This window comes from Peromyscus californicus, unplaced genomic scaffold (genome assembly GCF_007827085.1).
Source record: "Peromyscus californicus insignis strain IS unplaced genomic scaffold, ASM782708v3 Scaffold_11__1_contigs__length_118956290, whole genome shotgun sequence".
Classification (NCBI taxonomy): Eukaryota; Metazoa; Chordata; class Mammalia; order Rodentia; family Cricetidae; genus Peromyscus; species Peromyscus californicus.
In genome coordinates, this window is record NW_026294402.1 from 101323327 (window position 1) to 101347879 (window position 24553).

The window sequence follows — 24553 nt, forward strand, 5'->3', positions numbered from 1 at the left end:
CCAGCAGCAGGAGACCCCCAGGGCTGCTGCAATGCAGGGGTGACTCTCCACTGGGGTGACACAAGAGGGGCTGCAGGGCCTCCAACGTCCCTCTGATCAGAGTACTCAGTCATGTTCCTTCTCTTTGGGTTTGGGTGCTCCTGCCTAACCCCAGCTATACACAAACACTCCCCATGCTAGAACAAACACACAACTCAAATCCAGGTGAAACAAGAAAGTAATTCACTTTATTCTGGGTTCTGGAAGCTCCAATGAGTCTGCAAAAAGCTGGCAGCCCAGGAGGCTGGTGCAGATAACAGTCTCTGGCTCCTTCGGCCCTGGGAGCCCAAAGGGCAGTGAGGAGGTTTAGGCTTGGGGTAGGAGAACTCAGGCCCTGGGACTCCCAGCCCAAGCTGGGCAGGTTAAGGAAAAAGGGGGCTGGAGAGTTTGCTCAGTCCCTTAGCAAATGCACCACAAGAGGGCTGAGGGCTTGTGGCTACTCTTCACCCCTCTCAGGGGTGCTGAGCTCCCGAGTAGTCCCCGGCTTGGCCTCAGGGCTCAGTCGGGGTTCCCCCAAGGGCCCCTCGCCCTCCAGGTCCAGCTCCTCAAAAGACGAGCCACTGGCACCCGATTCACTGTAGCTGTGCTCGCTGCGGTCATCACCATCATCCCAGCCACGGTTGCTTGCCCCGGGAGACAGTGTGGTGGCTGAGGTCTCCCGGCTGCCAGGGCGCACCTCCAGGCTCACAGAACTTGTATCACTTGTGTCAGCTCCTGTGGCCAGGACAAGGGAGCACTGGTTAGCCAACGACCACATCTTCTCAACTGTACCTCCTTCAGGGTCAGGGCAAGGGCTCTACCACCAGCTCAGGAACTGAGCATGCGTAGTCCACTCATGAATAATATAGCCACCCTGTCTTAGGAGGCCCATTCCAGCTGCCCTCTGCCCTCTGCTCTGACTGGGGCAGCACGGATCGAGCCAAGGGAGTTTGCAGGGTGGAAGAGAGAGCAGGAGAGGAGCAGCTGGCTGCACACGTCTCTCCCTACCCTAAATTAGCTCCCATTCCCTGCACTCTCACAAAGCCACTGACCCCTACCCCCACATCCATTAAGGGCCACTCAGCCCAAGGGTGAGGAGCTGAGGGAGAACAAAGGAGGCCCGAACAGTGTCCTCTCCACCACTCATTTTCAGGCTTGGGAATGGTTTGTCCAGGACATTGCCCGTGAGGCAGGAGGGCTGAAGAAAGGACCAAGAGAACTACTCTGCAGTCCATGCCCCCACATAGGTCTCCCCAAGGAGCAGTGATATTCAGGACATCAGCTGGCTCCTTCCCCTAACCACACTGTATCCCATGTAAAGGAGGAGCTAAAACAAGAGGATGAAGAAATCCCGAGAAACACTTACCCAGTCAAAAGGAAGGAGAGTGCTAGGACGAAGATTATTAAGGATTTTCTCCTCCTATGCCTGAGTGAACCCAGGGAACCCTTACCCACCATGTCCCCACTCCAACCACTGATGCTTTTTAATCTGCCCCTTCTACTCCTTACATATCGTCCAAGTAAGCGGTCCTTTGTATGCCCTGTCCAGGAGCAACCCCTTGGCCCCGACTGGATCAGAGGCACTGAATGCAGGTGGAAGACAGTAAGGGGGAACAAAGAGCCCAGGCCGACTGTGCACAGGACTCCAGACTGGGAGATGGCCAGCACGTCATCAAGTAGAGAGGCACAGCTGTGAAAGCCGTTAAACATCACGGAAGGTGAGGGTAGGCTAGCTCACTTCTTGGTATTTGCATTGGTCTAGAGCTGTCCTTGAGCCTCCAGCTGGGGCCTAGGGTAGTGAGGGGAAGCAATACGAGGGACTGCGCACCCATCTATCCTGCCGTCTAGGCCCTACTAGCAAAGGTGAGGTGAGCCCTGGAAGTGTAAGACTGCTGGCCCTGGGCTCTCCTTTCTCTGGGGCCTTTGGTATGGCTCCCACAGTAGCATGCCAGAAGAGTACTGAGTTATGGGTGATCCCCTGACCCTGGGCAGGACTCTAATTCTTCACTCGCTCACAGTGATATCGGTATCCCAAGGGCTGCAGGTCTGAAAGGCATAAAGGAGGGGGGTAGTCTCTCCCTGACCCCATTACTGTCAAGTTCTATCTACCCACCCACCTAATGGCTCACCCAAGCCCCTTGGGTTTAGGGACCAGCCTCTTCCCTTCCCACTCCTGGGCTAAGAGTGATCAGAAGACAGAGTCCAGGAGTGCTTCCTCCAGCCCAGGCTCAGAACATCAGATGAAGACAGCTGCTGGGAACAGATGGACACTACTTACAAAGGAACTCTTCAAGGCAGGGCAGTGGTATCCCTACAGCCCTACAAAAGGAGGTAGGTCCATTTGTCGAGCCTGTGTCCCTTGAAAGAGGATCCCAGACAAAGCAAAGGAGCACCTAAATTCCCAGGGCTGTTAGGCAGGGGATGCGAAGCTACCACCTTTACCCAGTTCCTCCCTCTTCCTCTGCCAACAGCCAATGCAAGGAGATCAAATATTCATCGCTTCTGTGGAGCTAAATAATACATCAATGTAATAACAGGCACAAGGCAGCTAATCACCCCCTTTCACCTCCCAGTCCAAGTCAGGGCCCCAGCAGGGAGGCAAGGAGGGACAAGCCAAGCCTTGGGTGGTCAGGCACCCACCATGCATTGCTGTGTAAGTGGCATGCACCTGGAGAGAGGCTGCCCTGGGAGTCAGCACAGCCTCTGTCAGAAGTGGGCAGATCCCACAGCACCCACAGTAGGGAGTGGGTGGGCAGACCGGTGGGGAGGACAGGCCAAGGACCTCAGGGGTGTGGGAGCTGTGGCTGCAGCCAGCTGTATGGAGTGAGTGCCAAGCCGTCCTTTAACACTCCTGGCAGGCAGTGTTTGGGAGGGAAGGGAACTGGGTGGGTGGGCCAAGGAGGCAGGAAGCAGAGTAAGGTTGTAGGAAGGTCAAGACACTCCTCCTTTCGACTCTGGGGGCTGCCTGGGCTTACTGACCTTGTGCTACGTCCAGTGCCCACAGTAGGGGCACAGAGAGTATCTGCCGGGCACTATCAAACAGAAGGGAGCAGTACCCCATGGAGGTAATTAAGTGGCAGATGAAGTTAACTATGTTGGACACAAGCCCCAAGGGAGAAGAGACTGCCTCCCAGTACCCTCCCTGCATCAGCCCCTGCCAACACATGTCTCTCTAGAGTGACCTTGGCTGCTGAAGACTGGATGGGCAGAAAGACTCTCAGGGAAGTAAAGGAGAGGGACAGTTCCTTTCCCCACAGCCATTATCACCCCTAGAATTTCTGAGTCCCATAACAGAACAGCCAAAAGTTGGGGCCCCTAGGATTACCTGGCATGTTACCAACAGGGTTCCTTGCCCGTTGAGTGTCATACAAGATCATGGCAGCGTGTTGAAACCAGGCAAATGGCTGGTGGGCCTGAGCCTAGGGCATTCTAGCTACTGGCACGGGCTGGCTCTGGTGGCAAGAGCTCTAGAAGGAGCTCACACCGGACACGGGAACACCTTGCTTCCTTTCTTACCTTCAGACCTACTTCAGTCTCACTTCCAGAGAAGCCCCACCCAGATGCCTTCCACCCAACTGCCTAGGACGTTAAGAATTACTATTGCATCTGAAAGGAATTCAGACAGGGTCTTGTTACCTGGAGAACATGTGGGAATTCACATTTATGTGGATGCACATGTCTGAGAACAGGCAATTTCTGCATGTGGATCCTGATGTAAGGTGTCACCTTCGCTCCTTTGCCAAGTAGAATCTACCTACAAGGCCAGCTCCTTAGACAGAGGAGTCTCCTCAGCTGTATCCTCAGCTGTACAGAAGAGGGACTCCAGGCAGGCCCACCCTATTCCCCACGTCTGGTACCTGTGCCATCCATCGGGGTGTCACTGGCCTCCACATGCCCCCGACATTTCCGCTCTGTCTCCTTCACCTCCGGCACGTAGAAATCTCCTTGCCGTGCCAGTGGGCACATGAAATGGATCTGGTCTTGCTGGTAGATCTCCAGCCGAGGGTGAGCACATAGTTTCCGTTCCTACCAGTGTTGCAAAATGTGGTATCAGCACTATAGGCCTCTGACCAGCTTGTCCCATGGGAACCCTGGGAACTGTCTACAGCCTATTCCTTCTGGAGGAGTTAGCTGTGCATTCCATCCCCATCTCTTCCAAGTCTCAACCCCTACTGAAGGAGGCACATGAGGAGCCCTCCAAGAGCAGGCCCCTACACTTCAGGAGCAGCAGTCTAATGACAGAGAATCCTCAGATTAGCATTTTAAGTCAGATGCTAAAACATCCCAAGAGCCTGGTCCTGCTAATGCTATGAGCGTGTCTAGGACTAAGTAGCTGGCCTCATAAAATAGGACCATGGCCTTAGGCACTCAAGCCAAGATCTGACCTATCTGACTTTTTATGCTAGAACTTTGTGGCCTGATCCCCCTCTCCCCTGGACAATGCTGACTGACACAGAAATACCAGGTGAGGTCAGTGCCCCTAAAGCTGGGGCCTCCGGCCCCTGTCTATAGACATATTACTACAATTACAAACTGCTTTTACCACATTCCCATGGCTAGGTCTGTCAAACTCTGAAACTAATCAAATATGGCTCCTGTACTTCCTTACACCTGAGGCCAGGGTTTCTGCCAAAGGAGGAAGAAGCAGAATCTGAGCTAGAGGGTAGGCAGGACATGAGGTGGCACTGAATATTATTACCTAATGGGCTAAAGCATCAGCTTCTAGGGCCCCAAGTTCTGACAGGCACTCCATTCCCCTTTGCCTGGACACAGACCAATATTTCTTAGCCCCTAGTGCATCAAAGCAGCAGACTTATGCCTGAGGCAGGCGGGCACCACCAGAACAGGGAGCAGGTGTCTCTCGATCTAGAGTCTGCCCTCCCTTTCCTGTGATGGGGCACAATTACCCACCAAGACAACTGTGAGGCCCCTGCCCTGTCACTGTTCACCCGCCAACCTTCACAACATGGCTATTTATAGTACCTGCCAGGCTCTCACCGTGAGCTCTAAAATGAGCCTTCCACTTAACAGTAATGAGAGACTTATCGCCTGGTTCAGAGAAGCCACTCCAGGACTCCACTTGTTCGCCAGCCTGGCCAGCCCAAGGGTTGAGGAACCTCCTCCAATTAAAAAGAGCCCATGGAGGGGAAAAAGAAGGGATAAGAAGTCTGAAAGAAGGACCTAGCTAGGACCCTCAGAGCCAGCTAGAGAGAAAGTATATCCAGGAGGCCAGGTGGAGGTAGGTGCCCCAGCCTAGGTTAGTGGCAGCTCACATTCAATCTCCACAAGTAATCCAGGCAAAGCCTTTCCTCCTGAGCATCCAAACACAGAGTGAAACACCCTAGCCCTGATGCTTCTAAGGTCAGTCAAACAGAGTCATTACTTTGACTAGTTTTGACTTCAATCTTTCATGCCAATCTGGTTGCTCTCCAGGCCTCCTCCATATCCAGTCTCATGTCATCTCTATATATACCATTTTAGCTTTTTGTTTTGTTCTTGATGGCTGCTTTGTTTCTGGACATGCTTGCTGAAGGCCCAGTCCTCAGGAGAAGCCTGAGGACAATGTACTGTCAAGGAAGTGACAGATCATAACTGTCAAAAGTAGGAGCTACCAGGCTCTGGGACTCTTCCAAAGCCAGCACCTGAGGACAGGTATCTGCTAAACCTGTGCTCCATTCAACAAACTGGGCCAGGCTGCCAAAGCCATGGGGGCTCCCGGAAGAAGGTCCAGTTCCTTCCTTAGTAGTTAAAAAGTAGTCCCCAGATACAGTCAGAGCAAGCATGACATTCACTAACATCATCAAACTCTGAGCATTTGAGAGTCCAACTGGCAGCATCAGAATGACCAACGGCCATCTCAAGAATAAGAGTAAAGTCTATGTCCATCCAGAGATTACAGATACAATGAAGCTCTTACCCCAGTCTTGATCCTTACCAAACTCAGGCTACCTCCCAACCTTTCCTTCTGGAAGACTCTGACAGTAATAGAGAAGAGGGGGTAGTGCTCTTTCCACCCTCTCTTCTAGGCTGGGCATCAGGGTGGGCAGCACCAGACAGCCACCCTGTGCCACCTGTTCTGCCAGCCCCCTCACTGGCAGGCAGCTCTGTGGCTGCTTTGCGCATCTGCCTCCTCCGGAGAGCCCAGCTCTGAAGTTGCCTGGCTGTGGACAGCCTGTTACCATGGAAACTGCATCCTCCATCCTTGCCATCGCCTTCATCTCAAAGCCATCGGGAGAACAGAGAGAAGGGGGAGACAGGGGATGGAGAGCAAACTGTGGCCTGGCTACAGTTCTCTGCACCCCTACCTCTTCGCAGCCTCCTACACAGGGAGCAAAACATTAACTGCCCAGGCCTGCGTCAGACCTGAATTCAGCAGTGGTCCACCCTTTGCTATCTAACAGGCCCTGGCCCTCCCTGCTGGAGGAAAGCATAAAGCTAATTAAAATCCCATAGCTTGCTCAACCCCAAATCATTATAACACATATTGGGTCCTGTCAAAATTCAGACTCAGGAGCAGGAAAGGAGGGGCAGAAGAAGGCAAAGGGCTAAAACTTCTACCTTAGCCCTCAGGCAAGGAAGGGGCCTATAGCAGTCCCTGTCGTCCTTCCTGGGAGACCACTCTCCCCTCTGTGCTCTGCTCACCAAGCAGGGATGAGTCTAATGGGATCTGGGGATAAAAGAGCAAGGGGGCAGAACCAGCACATGCCCTGTCCCTGAGTGATCAGGCAGGAAGAATAAACCTTTTCCTTGCTAGACAGGTGCAGCCTCCAGGGAAAAAGAGGGTAGCCATGGGCTGGCTTCTGGGTCCTCAATACCCAGCAGGAGTTACTGCCCAAACAGCATGTTGACGAGCCAGAAAATATTGGAAAATCATTGGAGGAAGGTGAGGCCAGCTGCCTCTCCCTCAGTTAGCCCCAGGGAGCCCTTGGAGAGCAGACTGCCAATGGCCAAGGACACCAGCTCAATGCCACAAGAGCCTAGTACTGCTGGGAAAGGGAGCCCAGATAGGCCTGAAGTCCCGATCAGCCCTGGAATACCACAGCCCAAGAAACTAAAAGTAGGTGGAAGCAAGGCCAAGACAGAGAGATCTTTCCTGGCCATTAGACTAGTGGTCATCTGACAAACTCCAACCCTAGGGCAGCTCATTCTCTCTCTCTCTCTCTCTCTCTCTCTCTCTCTCTCTCTCTCTCTCACACACACACACACACACACACACACACACACACACACACACACACACACACAGACCATCAGGTCCTCTTGAAGGGGGAAAAGACACAGACCTCCACAGTGTATGCCACCTAACAGAAGTCAGGCAGCCATGCCAAGGTTTTAGCGGGAACTGCTAGAAACTGGATTCAGGAATGCCAGTCCCTCAGACACACCTCCAGGCCTGCCAGAATCAGAAATAAGAAAGGGAGATTTCAGCGTATCCCACACTATTACTCTCCCCTCTACTAACATGGACTACCTATCCCAAAGTACTGGGAGGACCTCACCACCTTACACAAGGCTACCATCTTGGGGTATCTCAGCCACCTTGGGAACTTACTCTTCACCTCAGGCTAAGCCTATCTCTTGGATAGGGGCAAGTGTCTGCCCATACTACCCAGGGCTCCCACAAGGAGCTGGGCTGGTACGATGGGCTAAGGTTTCCTCTCAGGACACACAAGTAGATCTTTCTGAATTCAGGGATAAGGGAGGTAAGAGAGAGGATCTGCATATTTTGTTTTGCTCTCAGAACATCAGCCTGTATACTGACTTCAGCTGGCAGTGTGGAAGGGCAAGAAACAGAAGCAGTGAGGTCAGGCTAGAAACTTAAGGGGAATCCCACCTCCAGGCTGCTCAGGGACTACTAGATCTACTTAGAGATGGGTGGCAAATGCCCCAAATGAAGAAGCCGTGGGTGCAGGTCAAGGCCTGGGTCACACATCTCTTACCTAAGCTCCAGGCCCATAAAGAAGTGAGTTCTGCCTGATGCATCCTTCTTACCTCTTTGCTCACCCTTTGCTGCCCAGTCTCACTCACCCCTGTACCAGGCTGGACAAACAGGCAGTCACACAGCCAGCCAGCAGCTGCTGCAACCCACCCGAGGTGGAAGCTTCTCCTCGCTGGGGGAAGTGAGGCATGCTCATTTTTAATTACAAGGACATCGATAGGCTCCCGCCTGCACACAGAGGTCCTCACAAGTGGGGGCTCAGACCCTGGAGGTCCCTCAGGCAGCCGGTCTGCACTGCATGTGCAAAGTGCTTGGGGGAGGCACAGCAGGGAGGCCGCAGCTAGAATATAGCACATTATTATTATTCTGTCCAGGAACTTCCATCAACTCTCCCCCCTCCCTTACCCCTCTCCCCCAATCTCCCCCAGACTTCACAGTAGCTTCTGGCCCAGAACCCGAACCTGTGTCAAGTCCTGGGGAACCCCGATGAGAGCAGAGAAAGCCAACTGACGGGTTTGAGTACCTTCCTCCCTTCCCTCCCTGCCCCTCCTCACTCTACCCTACCTCTACCCAAAGCCTTGAAAAGTGTAAGCAAAGAAGCCAGTCAGGGAGGGAGGAAGCATCAGAAGTGGTACGGACAGCCCCACACAAGGATCTAGAATCTGAGCCTAAGCTACTGACAAGCAGGTGGTTTTTCTCTGGGCCTCAGTGTCTCCAATTATAAAATCAAAGAAGAATAGATACTTTCAAGAGAAGTGAGGAACTAGGAAAAACAAAAGCACTATTGTTTGAAGACAAGGCATTGCATATGTGGAAAACCACAAAAGAACGGATGATGGACAGGCCTACCTTAAACATCAGTAAACACCACGTTCACTCAAGGACAGCCCACTTCTTTGTGTGCCAGTCAACAAATTAGAAAAACACAACAGAAGCAAAAAGTCAAGACCTTCTTAGAATCAGGCTTAGCCCAGGGCCAGCCTGGAAGCCCCCAAATGGCAGGGATGACAAAGGAGCAGGGCAGGCAGGGCCAGACCTGGGAAGGAGCCTGGGGAAAGACTGCAGGGGGGGGGGGGGGGGGGGGGGGGGGGGGAGTGTGAAGGAGTGAGGAGGGGAGGTGGGGTGCTGTGCCTGGCACCCCAGCCTGCTGTGCCTACTGCCGCTGTTGACTGAAGACTTTTCATTTTCACCTCAGAGCCGGCAGCTCGCCACAATTTACACTTCTGCTCATCTCCCTGGTGCTACCCAGGCCCTAGCGTCCTAGGTGGCTCATGGAGGGGGTGCTCAGAAGCAGCCAGGTATCAGGATGTGCTGGGGACTGAGGAGCAGAGAAATGATGATTCCCTGGAAGCAGGTACATGGGACATAGGTCCTCTTACATTCTGGTCTCTGGACAGACAGGGAAGCCTTGGGCTTGCAGCCATGTCTAGCCTTTCCTTTCTCCAGGGCATAGATGGACAATATGAAACCCTAGTTCAGCCCTGCTCTGGGGTCCTTATGGAAAGGGAGCAGAGGGCTAGGGAGTCTGGAAGTGAGTAGTAGCCCACAGGCATTCAGCCAGAGCTCTGGGTAGGCCAGCCACAGGATGCCATGACTCTACCTCCCAAACTGGATGTTCCTGATGATAGCCCTCCTACCAGAGCTTACACAATCTACCCATTCTCAAAGATTCAGCCACTCTGCAGTGTCTGTGTAGTCAAGGACCCTGAGCCCTGCCTGGCTGATTATTCAGCAGCAGGAAGGCTGCCCAGTGCATGTGGAGTCATGAAGCCAAGCACCTGAAAGCGGGATAGAGAGAAAATGAGGGAGGAGGAGCCCTGAATTTCCCAGTTCCAACTGGCACTTGGACCCCTTCTCCACCTCTCAGGGACGTCCTTTCTACCTGCTTTATTAGACATGTAGCCTCTTATCTGAGGGTGTCATCAAAGGGAACACTCAATCTGTTCTATGAAAAAGTTCCCTTCTCAGAATCCTTTCTACTCCCTAGTCCCAAACCTGGAGAAGCTCTCTCTTCCTTGGTAAGTCCCACCTGTCTAGTAAAGGTATTCTCTCTGAACTGGTGATGGTTCAACCAAACAGCACCATTCAGACAGCCTCAGCCCCTGGGGTCCTAGAGAGATGCCAAGCTTACAATACTCAAGCTGGTATTTTGAGAGTGGTGGCTCCCATGCCACCCCAGCAAAGGCTGGCTTGGTGCTTTCAGTCCTAGGGGAGGGAGAAAGAAGAGGTGAATCCAGAGAGCCTCAAGGAGAAAGGTCTAGTACCCCATGGGTCTCCATATATCTCAATCTCCAGAAACAGTTCCCCGAGGAATGCCTGTGCATGTGAGAAGGTCTTCTGTTATAGTTTTTGGCTCGGAGCATCTAGGAATAAGCAGTCACTACTACTCTCAGCTGAGTTCTGTTTCTCTTCCCCTGAGTTTGGCTATGACCTCCGGTTCTTCCTTCTCATCTCCCAGCACTCACATCTCCTGCTCTGAAGCCCAGCCTGGACATTGTCACTCAGATGACATACCCCTTGGCATGATGGCAGATACTCAGATACTATCCGTGGCTCCCTGGTATTTGCAGGACCCAGGCAGATCTTTTGACCATAAACTCTGGTACTCCTCCTGGGCCCTCTAGTCTTAGTGGATTCTAATGTCTCTTCTGGACATGCCTTCCCACCTAGATAACACTGCCTGTCCTGACTACCACCTCAAAACGGCTGCCTGTGCCTTTCCCAGTGAGTCCATCCCTCCTCATCCCACCCCCACACTCTCAGACATGGCTAAGCTCTCAATGAGGCAATGGGTACGACTCTAGAGTCTAGGGCTTGTCACCTAATCCTATGTCCTGGACTACAAGTGCCTTCCTCTCCATGCTGGAGCAGCCCAATTAGCAGGCTGTAACTCTGCTCTAGAGACCCAGTGACAGAAGCCTGGGAATGGTGCAGCCTCAACCTCACCAGGGGTGAGGACATCAGGCCCAATAAGGTGCCTGGAGCAGCTGCTTCCTGTGCCCAGAGCAGCTGCAAGGCCACCATTAATGAGTGCCTGCTGGGAAAATGGGAAGACAGACCAGCAGCCTCAGGCTCCAACGCTAACAACCAGTGCTGGGGACTGAGTGTCAAGCTGGTGCATGTTGCTGTCATCTCAGGCCCACCATGGCACCGTTCCAAGTACAGCCCAAATTCACAAGTCTTCTGCCTCTTGGTTCCACCTCCACTCACGCCTGGCTTCACCCACTACTTCATCCCTTGACCTTAGGTAACCTCCCCTTCTCTAGGCTTTTGCCATCTATTCAGGCACACTTGCTTTAATTAAGACCCCTGTGATTATCTTCTAACTAATCCCCATGCTCAGAACAGTGCTATCCAAAGGAAGGTTCAGCAATTAATTGATGAATAAGAGACTAAGCTGAGATGTCAAGAGGGCCTCCACCTTACTCTTTGAATTTTGGTGCTATGGAAGGAAATGGCCTGGGTATGCTAAGCACATTCTCTATGTCGAACCCTACAGTAGCCCAGCACTCCTTATTAAAATAAAGAGCTTGGAACTCTATCATGTTAGCGGGGCCAAGATGGTAGCCAAGGAGTGAGAGATGACCAGATCTCAAATTTCCCCTGGGGCTTCCTCATCTGGATTCCCACAGCCAGGGCCTAATAGACCTCCACTAGTGTTCTGGACCCAGCCCCACCCACTAACTCCCTCACAGACGATAAAGCAGGCTGAGAGGACACAAACACAGGGTTCGGAGCAGAGTGGGAGGGCCAAGTTTCTGAACAGGCTGCTATAAGCTTCATCCGCTCATCGGGCTGACTCACTTCCACAGGCACCTTGCTGTGCCCTGCTCCTTAGATCCTAGCTGGCCAAACTATCACCCACCACTTAAGAGTTCAGTTACCTCCACCCCAGACAGACCTCCAACCTGAAGCTCCTCAAGCCTCCATTGAGTTCCAGTTTCTATTAGAATGATGCTTCTTCAGAAACAAATGCCTCTTCTGAAAGCAACCTGGTGCCTGTCCCTCCTACTTACACTGCAGCTACACAGCATCCTCAAATCCAGACTAATCACGCATCTGGCAGGGGTGGAGGGCCCTCCCAGCGGTTCACCTCAGCTACTACAGAAGTGTGCAAACCAGTTAGCCTCAGAAGCCTTCTTCCAGACAAAAGGCTAAGACCTCAACTGGGTTAAAGAACCCTGAGGCATAATGATTACAGTTGAAACAAGAAGGGTCCAAGCTGCCAGCCACAGGATACACCTCAGCACAGCCTTTAGTTCCCTCCCACCCCAGAGCAGTGTGAGAAGTAAGCCCCTGTTAGATCAACCCCAGTCAATACAGCTGTCCCAGGACTTGGCCTTCATGGTCCCCCTCCAAGGAAACCATCTTTTCTGGCAACTCCTCCTACAGCTCTCTTTCCAACACTATAGTGAAAGAACCATGACTGATGTCTGGGGCTGCCTACCACCAGCCATTGCGTGAATAAGACCCTGTTTCCTTAAGCTTGGGAAAAGATGCTTAAGCAATTTTTTTTTTTTTTTTTTTAAAAAAAAACAAGATCCTTCCTCTGGAAACTCCTGGATATAAAAGACCCTAGAAGGGGTTTATGGAAAATATTCTAGACCTTGCTGAAGGGGAGTTAATCATGGGGTAGGGTAGTAAGGTAGCTTGGTCAGTCTAATCCCTTCAATGATCCCGATCATCGACTACTCATGTCCCCAGTCATGAGCCACAGCCCATGCTAGGGACCTTTCATACACAATACCATACACAGGATTCTCACTTTCACCATTCAGTCCTGGAGGCCGCATGTGCCCAAAGTCTTCCTTGGACACGTAAAAAGACTAGTTCTAACCTGAGGTGAATTTTGGTGGCGGGGGAGGTCTTTGCCCATTGCTCTAGGCTCATACTTGAACATATCTCTTCTGTAGTCTTGTAATTTTAAGGAATGGTCTCCGCCTCCCTTGCACTTCAATGAAGCACCATGGCCATGCTGGGACATCTACATACACAGATGGTCACATGGTACCCAGGCAGCCCTTTCACAGACTGTCCCAGAGTGTTCAGCCTGGGGATTCCTAATAGTATTTTTGAAGGCAGAAATTCCAGCACCTGGCGGTGGCAGCACACATCTTTAACCCTAGCACTGAGGAGGCAGAGGCACGCGAATCTGAGTTGGAAGTCAGCCTGGACTACATAGCAAGTTCCAAGACAGCCAGAGCTGCACAGGGAAAACCTTTCTCAAAAAAACAAACAAACAAATAAAACAAAAAGGAAAATTCCAGCTTCTACAGCTGAGTCTGGCACGTTGCCAAGCTGAGAAAGGCTGGCCAGAGCGCCAGAGGCTGTCATGCAGAACACAAAGACGGGTTACAGCTATTCCTTCCAGAAACCAGAGGAGCCTGAAAAACACTCCTCTTTGGGCTTCTTGCAGTGACCCCTAGGTCCTTTGCTGTCCCATGAGACTAATGCCCCAGGGGTTAGGCACATGTGCAATTGCCAGGACAGCAGCTGCTTTCCACCTCCCAACTCAAAGCTCTCTGAGACCCACACACCTCCTACTCCCCTCATCCCACCCACACACACTCCCCTCAGCCTCTGGGGCAGCAGGTGAGATTGCCAAGACAATCAACCCTCCCTTTATCTGGCAGCAAAACCATCCCTCATGAAGAACGCTGATGGCTGCCGTCATTTCATCTGAGAACATTCACAGCAATCCCAAATCCAGAGAAAGAAAGTGAGAGTAAGAGGGAAGAGAGAGGTGTGTGTGTGTGTGTGTGTGTGTGTGTGTGTACACAAAGTCAACAGCAGCCAGTTGTTGAGCTGGGAGAGTCACAAGTGCTGGTGTCTCACTAGTAACCTAAGTGACCTGACTCTGTTCTGTCCCCTGTGCTGAGGACTGCACTTATGGCCACCCAGCCTCTTCCTCATCTCCCCCTCAACTTAGTTTCCTAGGACCCAAAGCCAGGCTAAGCACAAGAAAGGGACGGCCCTCACCCTGCCCCAAACCCCTGGTTTTTGTCTCTGACAGCACCCCAGGAAAACAGAGCCTCGAACACAGCTGACAGGCTCCCGCAGGAGGAGGAAGGGCTTTCATCAAAGAGATGACGTCAAAACCAGCCAACCTGTGAAGCAGTCAGGGGCCGGGAAATTTGGACAAAGGTATCTAAAAATAAACCCCTGAAGCCAGGAAAAAGCTTTGGTGGCCGAGTCGCTTGCCACCAAACCACACGCCACACACCCTGTTCCGAGGTCTGGAACCCAGGAAATATCTTCCTGAGGATGGTCCTCCAGATTAGCCATCAAGACCAAAGACGACATAGATAAAAGGAGATGGCAAACACGGTACACCAGTCCTCCCTTGAGGTGCCATGCAGAGCAGGCCTAGGACATTGGTGTCTCACTTCCTGCCATCAAACCAACCCATTTTCCCACCTCCTACCCCTGGGCTCAGGGAAGCACAACCTCTCTCGCAGTGCTCCAGGCCACCATCTCCCAGCTCACAAAGGAAAAACTTGCCCTTCTCTTCCCTAGCCTCTTCCCTACCTCTGATGACAGACATCACCGCCACTTAGCCATTTCCACACCTCATGCAGATGTCGAGCAGTTCCACTGTTAGCCCACAGAACCGGTTTTACCCCAAACCAGGTACCTCTTTTAGACTCCTACAGTTCAATAGAAAGCAACACTATGCTTTCAACTACCTTAAAAAAAGGACACGGGCCGGGCGGTGGTGGCACGCGCCTTTAATCCCAGCACTCAGGAGGCAGAGGCAGAGGCAGAGGCAGGAGGATCTCTGTGAGTTCGAGGACAGCCTGGGCTACAGAGTGAGTTCCAGGACAGGCTCCAAAGCTACCACAGAGAAACCCTGTCTTGAAAAACCAAAAAAAAAAAAAAAAAAGACACAGCCTCTGAGACACCCCCACTCATCCCTCCTAACAGCCAACCCAGCCTTAGTACAACAGTTCCACCATAAAACAGGCTGCCAATCTCTGTGCTGGTTTTGCATCACTACAGTCTCTGGCCCAGTGACTTATGACCTGGAAGAAAGTAATGCTGGCAACCCAATCTGTCTGTAGGAAGGAAGAGCATCAACCACCAAGAGGAGGCAGCTTAACCTGTGGACATTTCCATTCAGATCCTGACTGCCTCCTGAGCACACTCCTCATCTCTTAACCCATGCTCAGAAATGGGGCAGCCCATCTTGAACAGACAGCTTCAAGTGAGCACTGCATTGATTGTTATGTTTGTTTTGGTTTTTTTGTTTGTTTTGGGGACTGGATTGAATCTGAGGCCCCATACATGCCTTCAAGCTTTATATAGCTGACACACACAGAAAGATATTTGTAATTCTTTGAGACAGGATCTCTTTATGTAACCCAGGCTGGACTCAAACTCTAGGTCCTTCTGCTTCAGCATCCCAAGAAACTGGGATCACAGCGTGTGGCATCATACCCCTAACTACATTAAGATCAAACCTATGCTCCTTGACAGGAATGGTGGATGGAGTACAGCTGTCAACTGAAAACTTAAGAGGTAGAAAAATGAGAAGCAGGAGTTAAAGGCTACCCTCAGCAAGTTTGAAACCAGACTAACTACACAATTCCCTGCCTCAGGGGGGGAAAAAAAGAAAAAAACAAAAATCTCCAAACAAATCCACCGTTGCTCTTTGCCCTGCCCTGATGAGACAGCCTTACCTTCTCTGCAACAGCTCTCCTAGGAGTCCATCTTGAAGTGACCCGCTATCTCTAAGCCCCACCCTCCTCCTATTTCCTCCATGTCCCTGTATGCACTGCCTTTCCTCGTCACCTCACTGTATATACCTCTTTCATGCACTAGTCTTCCACACTGTGTCCTGAAGAGCACTCAGGACAGACTCTATAAAAAGAAGCCAAACAAATGAACAAACAATCACTTCCAAGCCCAAACTGTGGTCTTTTCCTTAGCTTTCAAGCCTAGAACACATCCAAAGAAGTGGTGCAGACAGGTCAAGTTTTTAAGACTTCTGTAGACAGAGACCCCTGTCAGATCTCTAGGTGGCTGACTCTCCTCCTCCTCCAGACAGGATAGGTTGCCAGCATTACTTCCTTCCAGGTCAGAAACGAAAGAGGCAAAGCCTGCCACTGCTGTTCAAGTCCTTAGGGGCATGGGGATGGAAATAAATGTAGCATCAAGGCCAGGGTGACACATGACCACTGAGAGCTTGTTAGGCCTCCAGCAGGAGAGGGACAGGGTGAGGAGAGACAGAGCCAATCTGACCACATCAGGTTTCTCAACAAGCTCTTGGGGATGGTCTGACCCCAAGACCTTAAACATCTGAAAGAGATGCCAGGAGTCTCTGCAAATATTCCTGGTGACATAGGTGCTTGATCCATGAGGGTCTCAGAGAGCTACTCTCTCCAAACTACTTATTCCTCACACCCTGGGCAGTCCTCTCAGTTCCCACCCAAGGGATCTGACTGTCCACCCTCCATTTCTCACCTTGATGTAGATATCCAAAGCAGGGTGGACTCGGCGGGCAGCCAGCCAGATGGATATGGGGGTGGTGTAAGGGAAGGTGGCTGTCACCACATGGCTGGGTGCTGGAAAGGAGAATACCTTGAAGCCAAATTTCTGATAGAGGTGGATGAGCTCGGGTGAGGGTGACTCCTCTCCCTCACTCAGGATGCTGCCCACTGCACATCGGCACTTCTCATGAGGCACCTGTGGAGGCAGAGCATGGGATCAGTGCCAAGCAAAGGAAGGAGGCCTTCAGACCTAAGGCCCTCTGCTTTTGGCTAATTCAGCCCTGGAGGAACCACCTGCTCTGAAAAGCTACAGAGCCCTAGACACCAGAGTGGAGCTAACCATTTCCCTACCAAAACTAGCTATGGTTCCTGCCTATGCATTCTGCTGCAGGACTCCCATCCATTCCTTCAGCAAACATGCTAAGCTGCAAACATGACTCAGGAATCATGGTGAGAAAAAAAGAAAGAAAAAGACTTGGTCTCTACCCTCCAGGAGTCTTGGGGAGGGAAGAACCAAGAGATATCTGAGCTCTCACCCCCTTCACAGCACTGCCAAGGGACCTCCCATCTCCTGATGTACCTTCTATGGGTCCCAGTCTCAGATGGCCTCCAGCAGGATTGCAGATAGCCCATCCTGGGGTCTGGATCCAGCACAGTCCAATTAGTTTATCTCCCTCCTATCTCCCAGAGGAGCAAGCTTCACTAACAGAGAAATCATGGAAGCAAAGCAGCAGAACTGAGGAGTGAGAACAAAGAAAAAGCCTACAACAGCGTCTTCCTGGTTCCTCCATGAAAACAAGTGTGTGTGAGTGTACACAGTGGGACACATAGGAGAGGCCAGGGTGGGGAGTTAGCATTGGCAGTGGAGGGTCAGGATGTGAGGTAAAAATTGAAGAGGAATCTCCTCTAGGTTCACAGATAGGGAGAGACACTATCACAACAGCCTCTACATCTTTTCTACCTAAAACCTGCCCACTTTCCAAATCCCTTCCGGGTTATACTCCAGACGGTTGGTTCCTCCATGTCTCCCAGTCCCCGACGAATGTACTTTCTATTCTACTCCTCTCTCCCCTGATCCTCTCTCCTCTGGCTCCCATCAGCCAGAGGCAGTGAGTTTTGAGTTTTCAATACTTCCTAGGATTGACCCAAGGCCTAGAGGACCAGTGCTCACTTCTGGCAGCAGGTGGCAGTCTGTCCAACCTTCTGTTTCCCATGTCTATTTCCTGCCATCTATGTACCAGCCTTTGGCCTAGGCCCCCAGGGGAGGGTGTTCCTAAGTCCAGGACATTCACCACAGGTCTTGGGCCTTAAGACTGGTTTTCTTGATCTTCAGGCGCCCTTCAGTTCTCTCCCTCCAGAGCTCACCGACCCCTCCCCTCGACCTTCCTAGCCCTCTTTCTCAGCACCGTGAAGTTACTATTACACATCCGCTTCTACCGTCCCCACACCCTGTTGTGCCCTCTGACACCTGTCATCACCCCTGGGGACTTCCTTAGCCCTGTTCCATGTCCTCTACTCTGGCAACCTATCCCTGCCTTAGAATCACAACTTTCTGCTCCAGGCTCTGACCTCTGAGCAGACCCCAGAGGATTAGCCAACTCTCAAGGTTCTGACCTTGTTGCTTCCTTGAACCCAGTGGCAGCAAGCATTAACTTAGGAGTTTTAGTGACAGGCAGTATAACGCAATGTTCACAACCACGGCTACAGGAAGGCTGGCCAGGGAGTGAAACCTGAGCCATGTGATCCTAGCCAAGTCCCTTGGCTTCTCAGAGCACCAATTCCTTGATGTTTCCTTATGTGCTTTCAAATAAAAGATATAATTCACAAAGGCACTAATGAAATGCCCCATAACTGTTTTTGGTTATTCATAACAGTAACACTGTCCCAATAACAGCCCCAGGTCTAGAATGCCCATCCAACCTAATCTTTGAACATAGTCCTTCCTCACCCATCCTTCAGGTTCAATGCTCTCTTGGTGAACATTTCAGGGTGGCTTTGTAACATTTTTCCTCTCCTCAAATTTCTTCCAAAATTTGCTGTCTTATCCTTCTCAAGACTATTTAGCCTTAAGCCCCTCCCATTTCATTCAAACATGACATTACTGCAGTACCACGTCCTGTCTCTAGATGGTGCACCTGTACCACTTACACCCTAGGAGTTGCAATGGCCATATAGGCAGGAGGCTCCAGTAAGGCCAGGACTGACAGGCCAAGGGACAGGGAAGACACCTGACCCCAAAGAAAGCTATGCTAGGTGGAGGGGAGTAGATAAAAGAGAAAAAAGTGTTAACCCAAGTTAGAGGGAGAAACGGGAGGAAGATGGAAGGTCACATGTCACTCGAGCGCTAGCTCCTCATTATCCCTTGCCTGCTTTAATTTGGGTTCGAAGGTCTTTCCTGAGATCACTTCAGCAGCCCCCATGGAACTACCAACAAAACACTCTTTCGACCCCAAGATACTTGAAACATGACTAGAACCTCTCAATGACTCCCAGTTCACATCTATGGCGAAACTAAACTTCCAAGTCAAACAGGTCAGGCATGACACTGAACTCACCTCAGGACCAGGAATCAGCCGGGCCAGAACCTGGGCAGGCAGCCACTGGGTATGTGGCAGAGGGAGGGGCAGAACCCAGCTCTGGCCCAGCCCGCCTTGCCAACCTCTTCTCCTACCACACCCCCATATACACCCACATGTAGCTATTTGTAGCCAAACATGCCACGTCTTCCCATGCTGCCTCCCTTTGCGTAAGCTACTTCCTCTGCCTGAAATGTTCCTCTTCAACCCATCTGAGTCTTCTTTCTAGAAAACTCCAGTTCATCCTGCAAGACTCAGCTCAACTCCTCTCCTCAAAGCCTTTTGCTATTTTCCTGGAAGCTGCCCTTCCTCTTTGATCCCCAAATATACACAAATGGAACAGGTCTTCCACTACACTCTAATGAAGCCTTCTCATTTCTCCCACCACTCCAGCCTCAAGGCAGAAAAGTCTAGGATCCTACACAGAAGATTCCGTGGGCACGTTTAACAATGGTGCAAGCAGGCATACAACTGCTCACACAAATCCTACACCACAATCTAATTATCTGGAGGAAGGGAAATGCTCCTCTCCAAGGTAATACAGAGTAGTGTGGACAAAAGAGCTCTCACTGACTCGGTTTGTCTCTGTGTCTACCAATTCCACAAGTAAGGTCATTATCTGGTCCCTTTCCTATCCTGGACAGTGCTTAGAAGACATTGTAGGAGGTTCCCCAGTAGCAGAACCAGGTCACCAGCAAGGAGACAGGACAGGTACGAAGATACTGCAGGAAGTGGCAAAGCTGGTACAATAGCAGTGATCTAGCCCGAGACAAAACCCTGGGTCTCCTATTTGTCTACTTTTCCTACTCATATCAAATCTGTGTGGAGTACCTATGACCAGAGCAAGAGCTGGACCAGAACTGCACCAGCCTGGAACTAACCAGGGAGAGAGGGCAGAGGCAGAACCATCACCACTGAAGAAAGGAAAGTCCACCGAAGATCTACCATCAAATCCAAGACTATCATGCCTGGCAGTGATAGAGCACACCTTTAATCTCAGCACTTGAGGAGTCAGAGGTAGGTGGGTCTCTGTGAGTTCAAGGCCAGCCTGGTCTACAAAATGAGTTCTAGAACATCCAGGGCTGTTACACGGAGAAACTCTTGTCTCGAAAAAACAAAAGGAAGGAAGGAAGGAGGGGAGGAGGGAAGAAAGAAGGAAGGAAAGAAAAGGAGGGAGGGAGAGAAGAAGGAAGGAAGGAAGGAAGGAAGGAAAGGGAGGGAGGGAAGAAGGAAGGAAGGAAGAAAGAAAGGAAAGAAGAAAGAAAGAAAGAAAGAAAGAAAGAAAGAAAGAAAGAAAGAAAGAAAGAAAGAAAGAAAGAAAGAAAGAAAGAAAACAAGACTACCAAGGAAGAGACAAGGGCATGCCAGGCGTCAACGTATCTCCTTCAAGGTATACAGCCTCCGCAGTCTCAGTACTATGGGAAGAAAGCAATTGCTTATAACCTGAAGATGTCAGGGATGAGTCCGTCTTGATGCTCCCCCAATGTCCCTCCCAGAGAGGTCTCTGACAACCATTAGGCCACGGTGAAGAGGCATCTCAAGGGACTGCCTGGCTGAGACTTTGAAAGTATAGGGATAGGACAAGATTGGTATCTTTCAGGATTCAGAAAAGAGAAATTATGTCAGCTGGCACACTGGGTTGAGTTGGAAACGGCCAACCTCAAGCCCACAACCCATTCAGCCAATAGGGATATGTCTATCATCTGCCAGTAAGCCCAGAGGACTGCCCTGATCCCTTTCTTGGCAGCTCTCAATCACAGTACCAATGCAAGGGGAGACATAGAGACAGAGCCCTGTGCTTGCACTGGCACTCCCAGGGTTAAACTGTAGTAGTATCTGCCAATCACAGATGGATACCAGGCCTCCTTTACCCAGACTTGGTATACAGTCTACATACCAAGACGTGTGTTCAACTTATCTGTTATGTGAAGGAACATGGGGTAGTCACCAGCTGGAATATAGGCTAATGCCAACAACTAGGCCAGGAGACAGGACCCATACTTTAGGCTCTGAAGGAAGGAAGGAGTCATTGGGATGTCAACTCTAAAAGAGGTTCTGGAGCTTTCTGAGAGTTGCCATCTTTAGTTCCGTAGGAACCTTCTCTCCTACTCCCAGAAGCATACCTTACTGATAGCGGGCACCTGACAAGGCCTTACTACTTGCTGCTTTCCACAAGTAAGTTCATCAAATCCAAATAGCCTTGTATGGTCAGTTAGTACTATTCTCAACCTTGTTCCTGAGGCCCAGGATACCAAGTTACCCAACAAATGTCACACAGCAAGGCAGTGTTGGAGTCAAGGTTCAAACCTAAGCAGACAAGCTCTGGAATTGCAACATGCAACCCACAGTCACCTGGGAATTTGAGAATTCAGCCCTAGCTAGGAAGACACAACAGCCTTCCTTTCCCTGAACTGTCTCTCTTCAACTCAGGACACTCAGAGCAAGTGTTCCTGAAGATACACAAGGCTCGCACAGCCAGGGATGGTCTCAAATGTGCTATTAGGAGCCAGGCATTGGACCTTTGCCTCATCATTTTGATGCCACAAAAATAAAACCTGGGGTGGGGGGAGATGTATTTAGCATGAACAAGGCCCTGGGTTCAATATTCATCACCTGAGGCGGGAGGGCGCCTTTAATCCCATTTGATATATGAGACAGCCTCACTGGGAGGCCAAATGACTCACAACAGAATCACACACTAGGAAGCAACTAAAGCCTTGACTCAGACCTAGAAGGGTGAATCCAGAGTCCTCTCCTCTCACTTAACCTCCCAAGGGCAGCAAGGAGCTCATCTTGTGAGACCTTTCCTACACTTAACTTACTAAAGAGCAATAGTCTGGCTCCATCTGGCAGAAACCATCCATGGGTTAATTGGAGTAGAGACAGTCTGGGTCCTCAGGAAACAGCAGCTCAGCCCATATTTCCACCCTGTTGAAGAGATCAGCCCTGGGAAACTTTATCTCCTTATCCTTTCCCAGGCTCCATCTGACCTACATGCCTTAAGGTAGCCCTAAACCCCACTGTGTAGACCCAAGTCAGATCTCTTAAAACTCTCAGGCCATGCAGACTTGATGTTCTAGGCCTTGATTCTCAGTGGACTAATGGAAAGAGAAGGGCATAGTATTCTTTACGTCCAGAATGCCACCAGTTCCTCCATCACTCCATGCCTGGGAAAAGCATGGTGCTTGGCGGTGGATGTGAACAGCAGATCCCATTTGCCTAGGCCAGGTAAATGCAACTAGCTACCACGCCCTCTTGCCTCACCTAGGTACCATAATGGTAGACAGGCAGGTTGCATAAGCCCCAAACAGCAGAGGAGTAAATGTGGAAGGTATGACGGAGGTGGTGGACCGGGCAGACCTACAGGAATGGTGACAGTACCTAGCCACAAGGGCCTATTTGCAGGCCAGCGTGGTCAGGATCTCCCAGTTCATTTCCTTCCAACACAGAAGGCCCCCAGAGGATTTTTAATCCTAGCAGAAGAGGCTAAAGTCAATTTTCAACTCTCCAGGACCCAATGTAGAAAGAGGGCTGAGAGCAGTGCAGTTTTTCCCCAGCCAGGACCCTTCTCTAGCAAGAGGCAGTGTGAACCATTAGATATGGGAAGTAGGGCAGGTCTGTGACTGTGACCTCTGGAACTCACTCCTACTCGCAAGGTACCTTAAAGAGGAAATGGCCTGTACTTCATGAATGTTGGCCATTGATGAGAGAACAACACCTGTGATCCATATCAGGTCTTGTCCATTTTCTGACACATGTCACCTCCCTGCACCCCTTTAGCCCAACTACGTCAAGGCTTTCAGGGTCAGAGAATGTAATCCTTCCTCCTGCCTCACAGAAACCATCTGCTCAGACTCCATAGTTTCCTCCCATCCAAGACTCCAGGACTCAGGACTCAAGTAGCAAATGACATGAAAGACTTTACAGCAACTGCTACTGTCCTGACTTGGAGGTGTCTCTTCTTTTGCCATTTTCTAGACCCACACTAAAAGAGTAGAGCTTCTCTAAGCCTTTTTCAGGAATCATCTTCCCTCTTGCACAGCTTAGGCTAGGAATGGTCATGTCTAGAGAGCTGTCGGTTCATACTGCAGCAAGGCAAGCGATATCTAAAGCCAAATCTCTAACCTGGCTACTCACTGCTTTACTTAAGAGTCTGAATGAGTACCACTTCTTGCCACAATCACAGAGAAGCCCATCTGACTCCTGTTGTACTGTATCCGGAGATTGGAGGTGGTACGCCCAAGAGGTTGGCCTGTATCCTCTTTCCCTATATATACATCCATGATGGCCACTGCTAACAGAGGCAACCAGGAAGTGGCAAACAAGGATTCTCAGCTTTTCTAAGGAATAAACAGGGTCTCATCTCCAGCATCTTCAGGTTCCTGAACCCTCACCCCACGTGACTCTGCACCCTAAGTGCTCAGCAAACTCTATCTCTTCGTCTCCTATCATAGTGCCCCAGAGTCAAGTACAGGTCTGGTACAGAGCCAGGACTCAACTATGTATTGACTAAAACAAAAAAGATTAGTACCTCATTCAGGCTATCTTCATCCCAGTCTCCTCCCCGACCATACCACTGCACACCTATTATATTTACTATTACAGTACCAGAATGTAGACCAGGTAGTTAGACAGATGGCTGTGAACTCCTGAATCCTGGGAGTTCATGATTCTCTAGACCTTTTACAATCACCATTGGATAGACAATGTGTAGCTCAGGTGCACAGACAGAGCCCCAACTGTCCCTGTGCTACCCCAAATGCATGCCAAGATATAATCCTCTCATAAGTATTTTCCAGAGTGACCCAAGTTTCCAAGTTAGGGAAGTGGTCACTTTAACCTCTTCATTTATCTTGTAGGCTGACCAGACGTCCACTGCCAAGTCAGTCTGATCTCTCAGGTCATGTTCATGAGTGTTTCACCACCCTCTTCTGTTAAACATCTGTTGAGAACCATGTGCTGGGGTGAATGCCTCACTTATATCATTAAGTGAATCCTTGACAGCCTATCTATGAAGCAAGTATTTTATCAGGATGTTGCAGAGGAAAAAATGTTAGTTCAGAAAAGTTGTGATATGCCTAATATCGCACATCAAAAAAGTAATAAGATACGATCAGAACCCAGACTGCCAGCTCTCAGGCTGAACTCTCAGGACATGACTCCCTTGCACCAGCATCCAAGGTAGACTATGCTCAGCCATTCCTGAACAGAGCCACATGGCGGTTGATTGGAAGAAGCGGCCATGCCAGTAGAAAAGTACATTTTACTGGAGTTCTGCCTCATTTCCCAGACTGTGCCTCCAGTAATGACCCGTTACCCTCGACCGGTCTGGTCCTGGAACGAGCACCTCAACCAAAGAGGATTACGTGCTTCCACTGTCCCTGGGCCCCAGTGCTTCTGACTTCAGGTAACGCCATCTCCAGCCATGTGACTGCAAACCTCAGACAATGCTTCCTCATCCTTCAAATGGCCTGTGACACCTCTCACCTGACCAGCCCAATCTTTTCAGTGGCCTCCATGCCTCATCTTCT

The 24553-nt window shown here is 50.7% G+C and overlaps 1 protein-coding gene across 5 annotated transcripts in view; it reads right to left on the reverse strand.

Annotated features, from left to right (window-relative positions):
• Positions 1 to 199: 199 nt before the first annotated feature.
• Positions 200 to 24553, reverse strand: part of Tex264 (testis expressed 264, ER-phagy receptor) — a 29318-nt gene continuing 4964 nt past the window's right edge. For 4 of the 5 annotated variants that reach the window (XM_052719483.1, XM_052719493.1, XM_052719472.1 and 1 more), the window contains exons 4-6: positions 16421 to 16642; positions 3876 to 4044; positions 200 to 753 (exon numbers count right to left, since the gene is read on the reverse strand). In XM_052719483.1, coding sequence (XP_052575443.1) covers positions 476 to 753; positions 3876 to 4044; positions 16421 to 16642 — 669 coding nt within the window. In that variant the 3' untranslated portion in view covers positions 200 to 475. The remainder of the gene's footprint in view (positions 754 to 3875; positions 4045 to 16420; positions 16643 to 24553) is intronic. The other variant, XM_052719505.1, reaches the window with a different exon arrangement.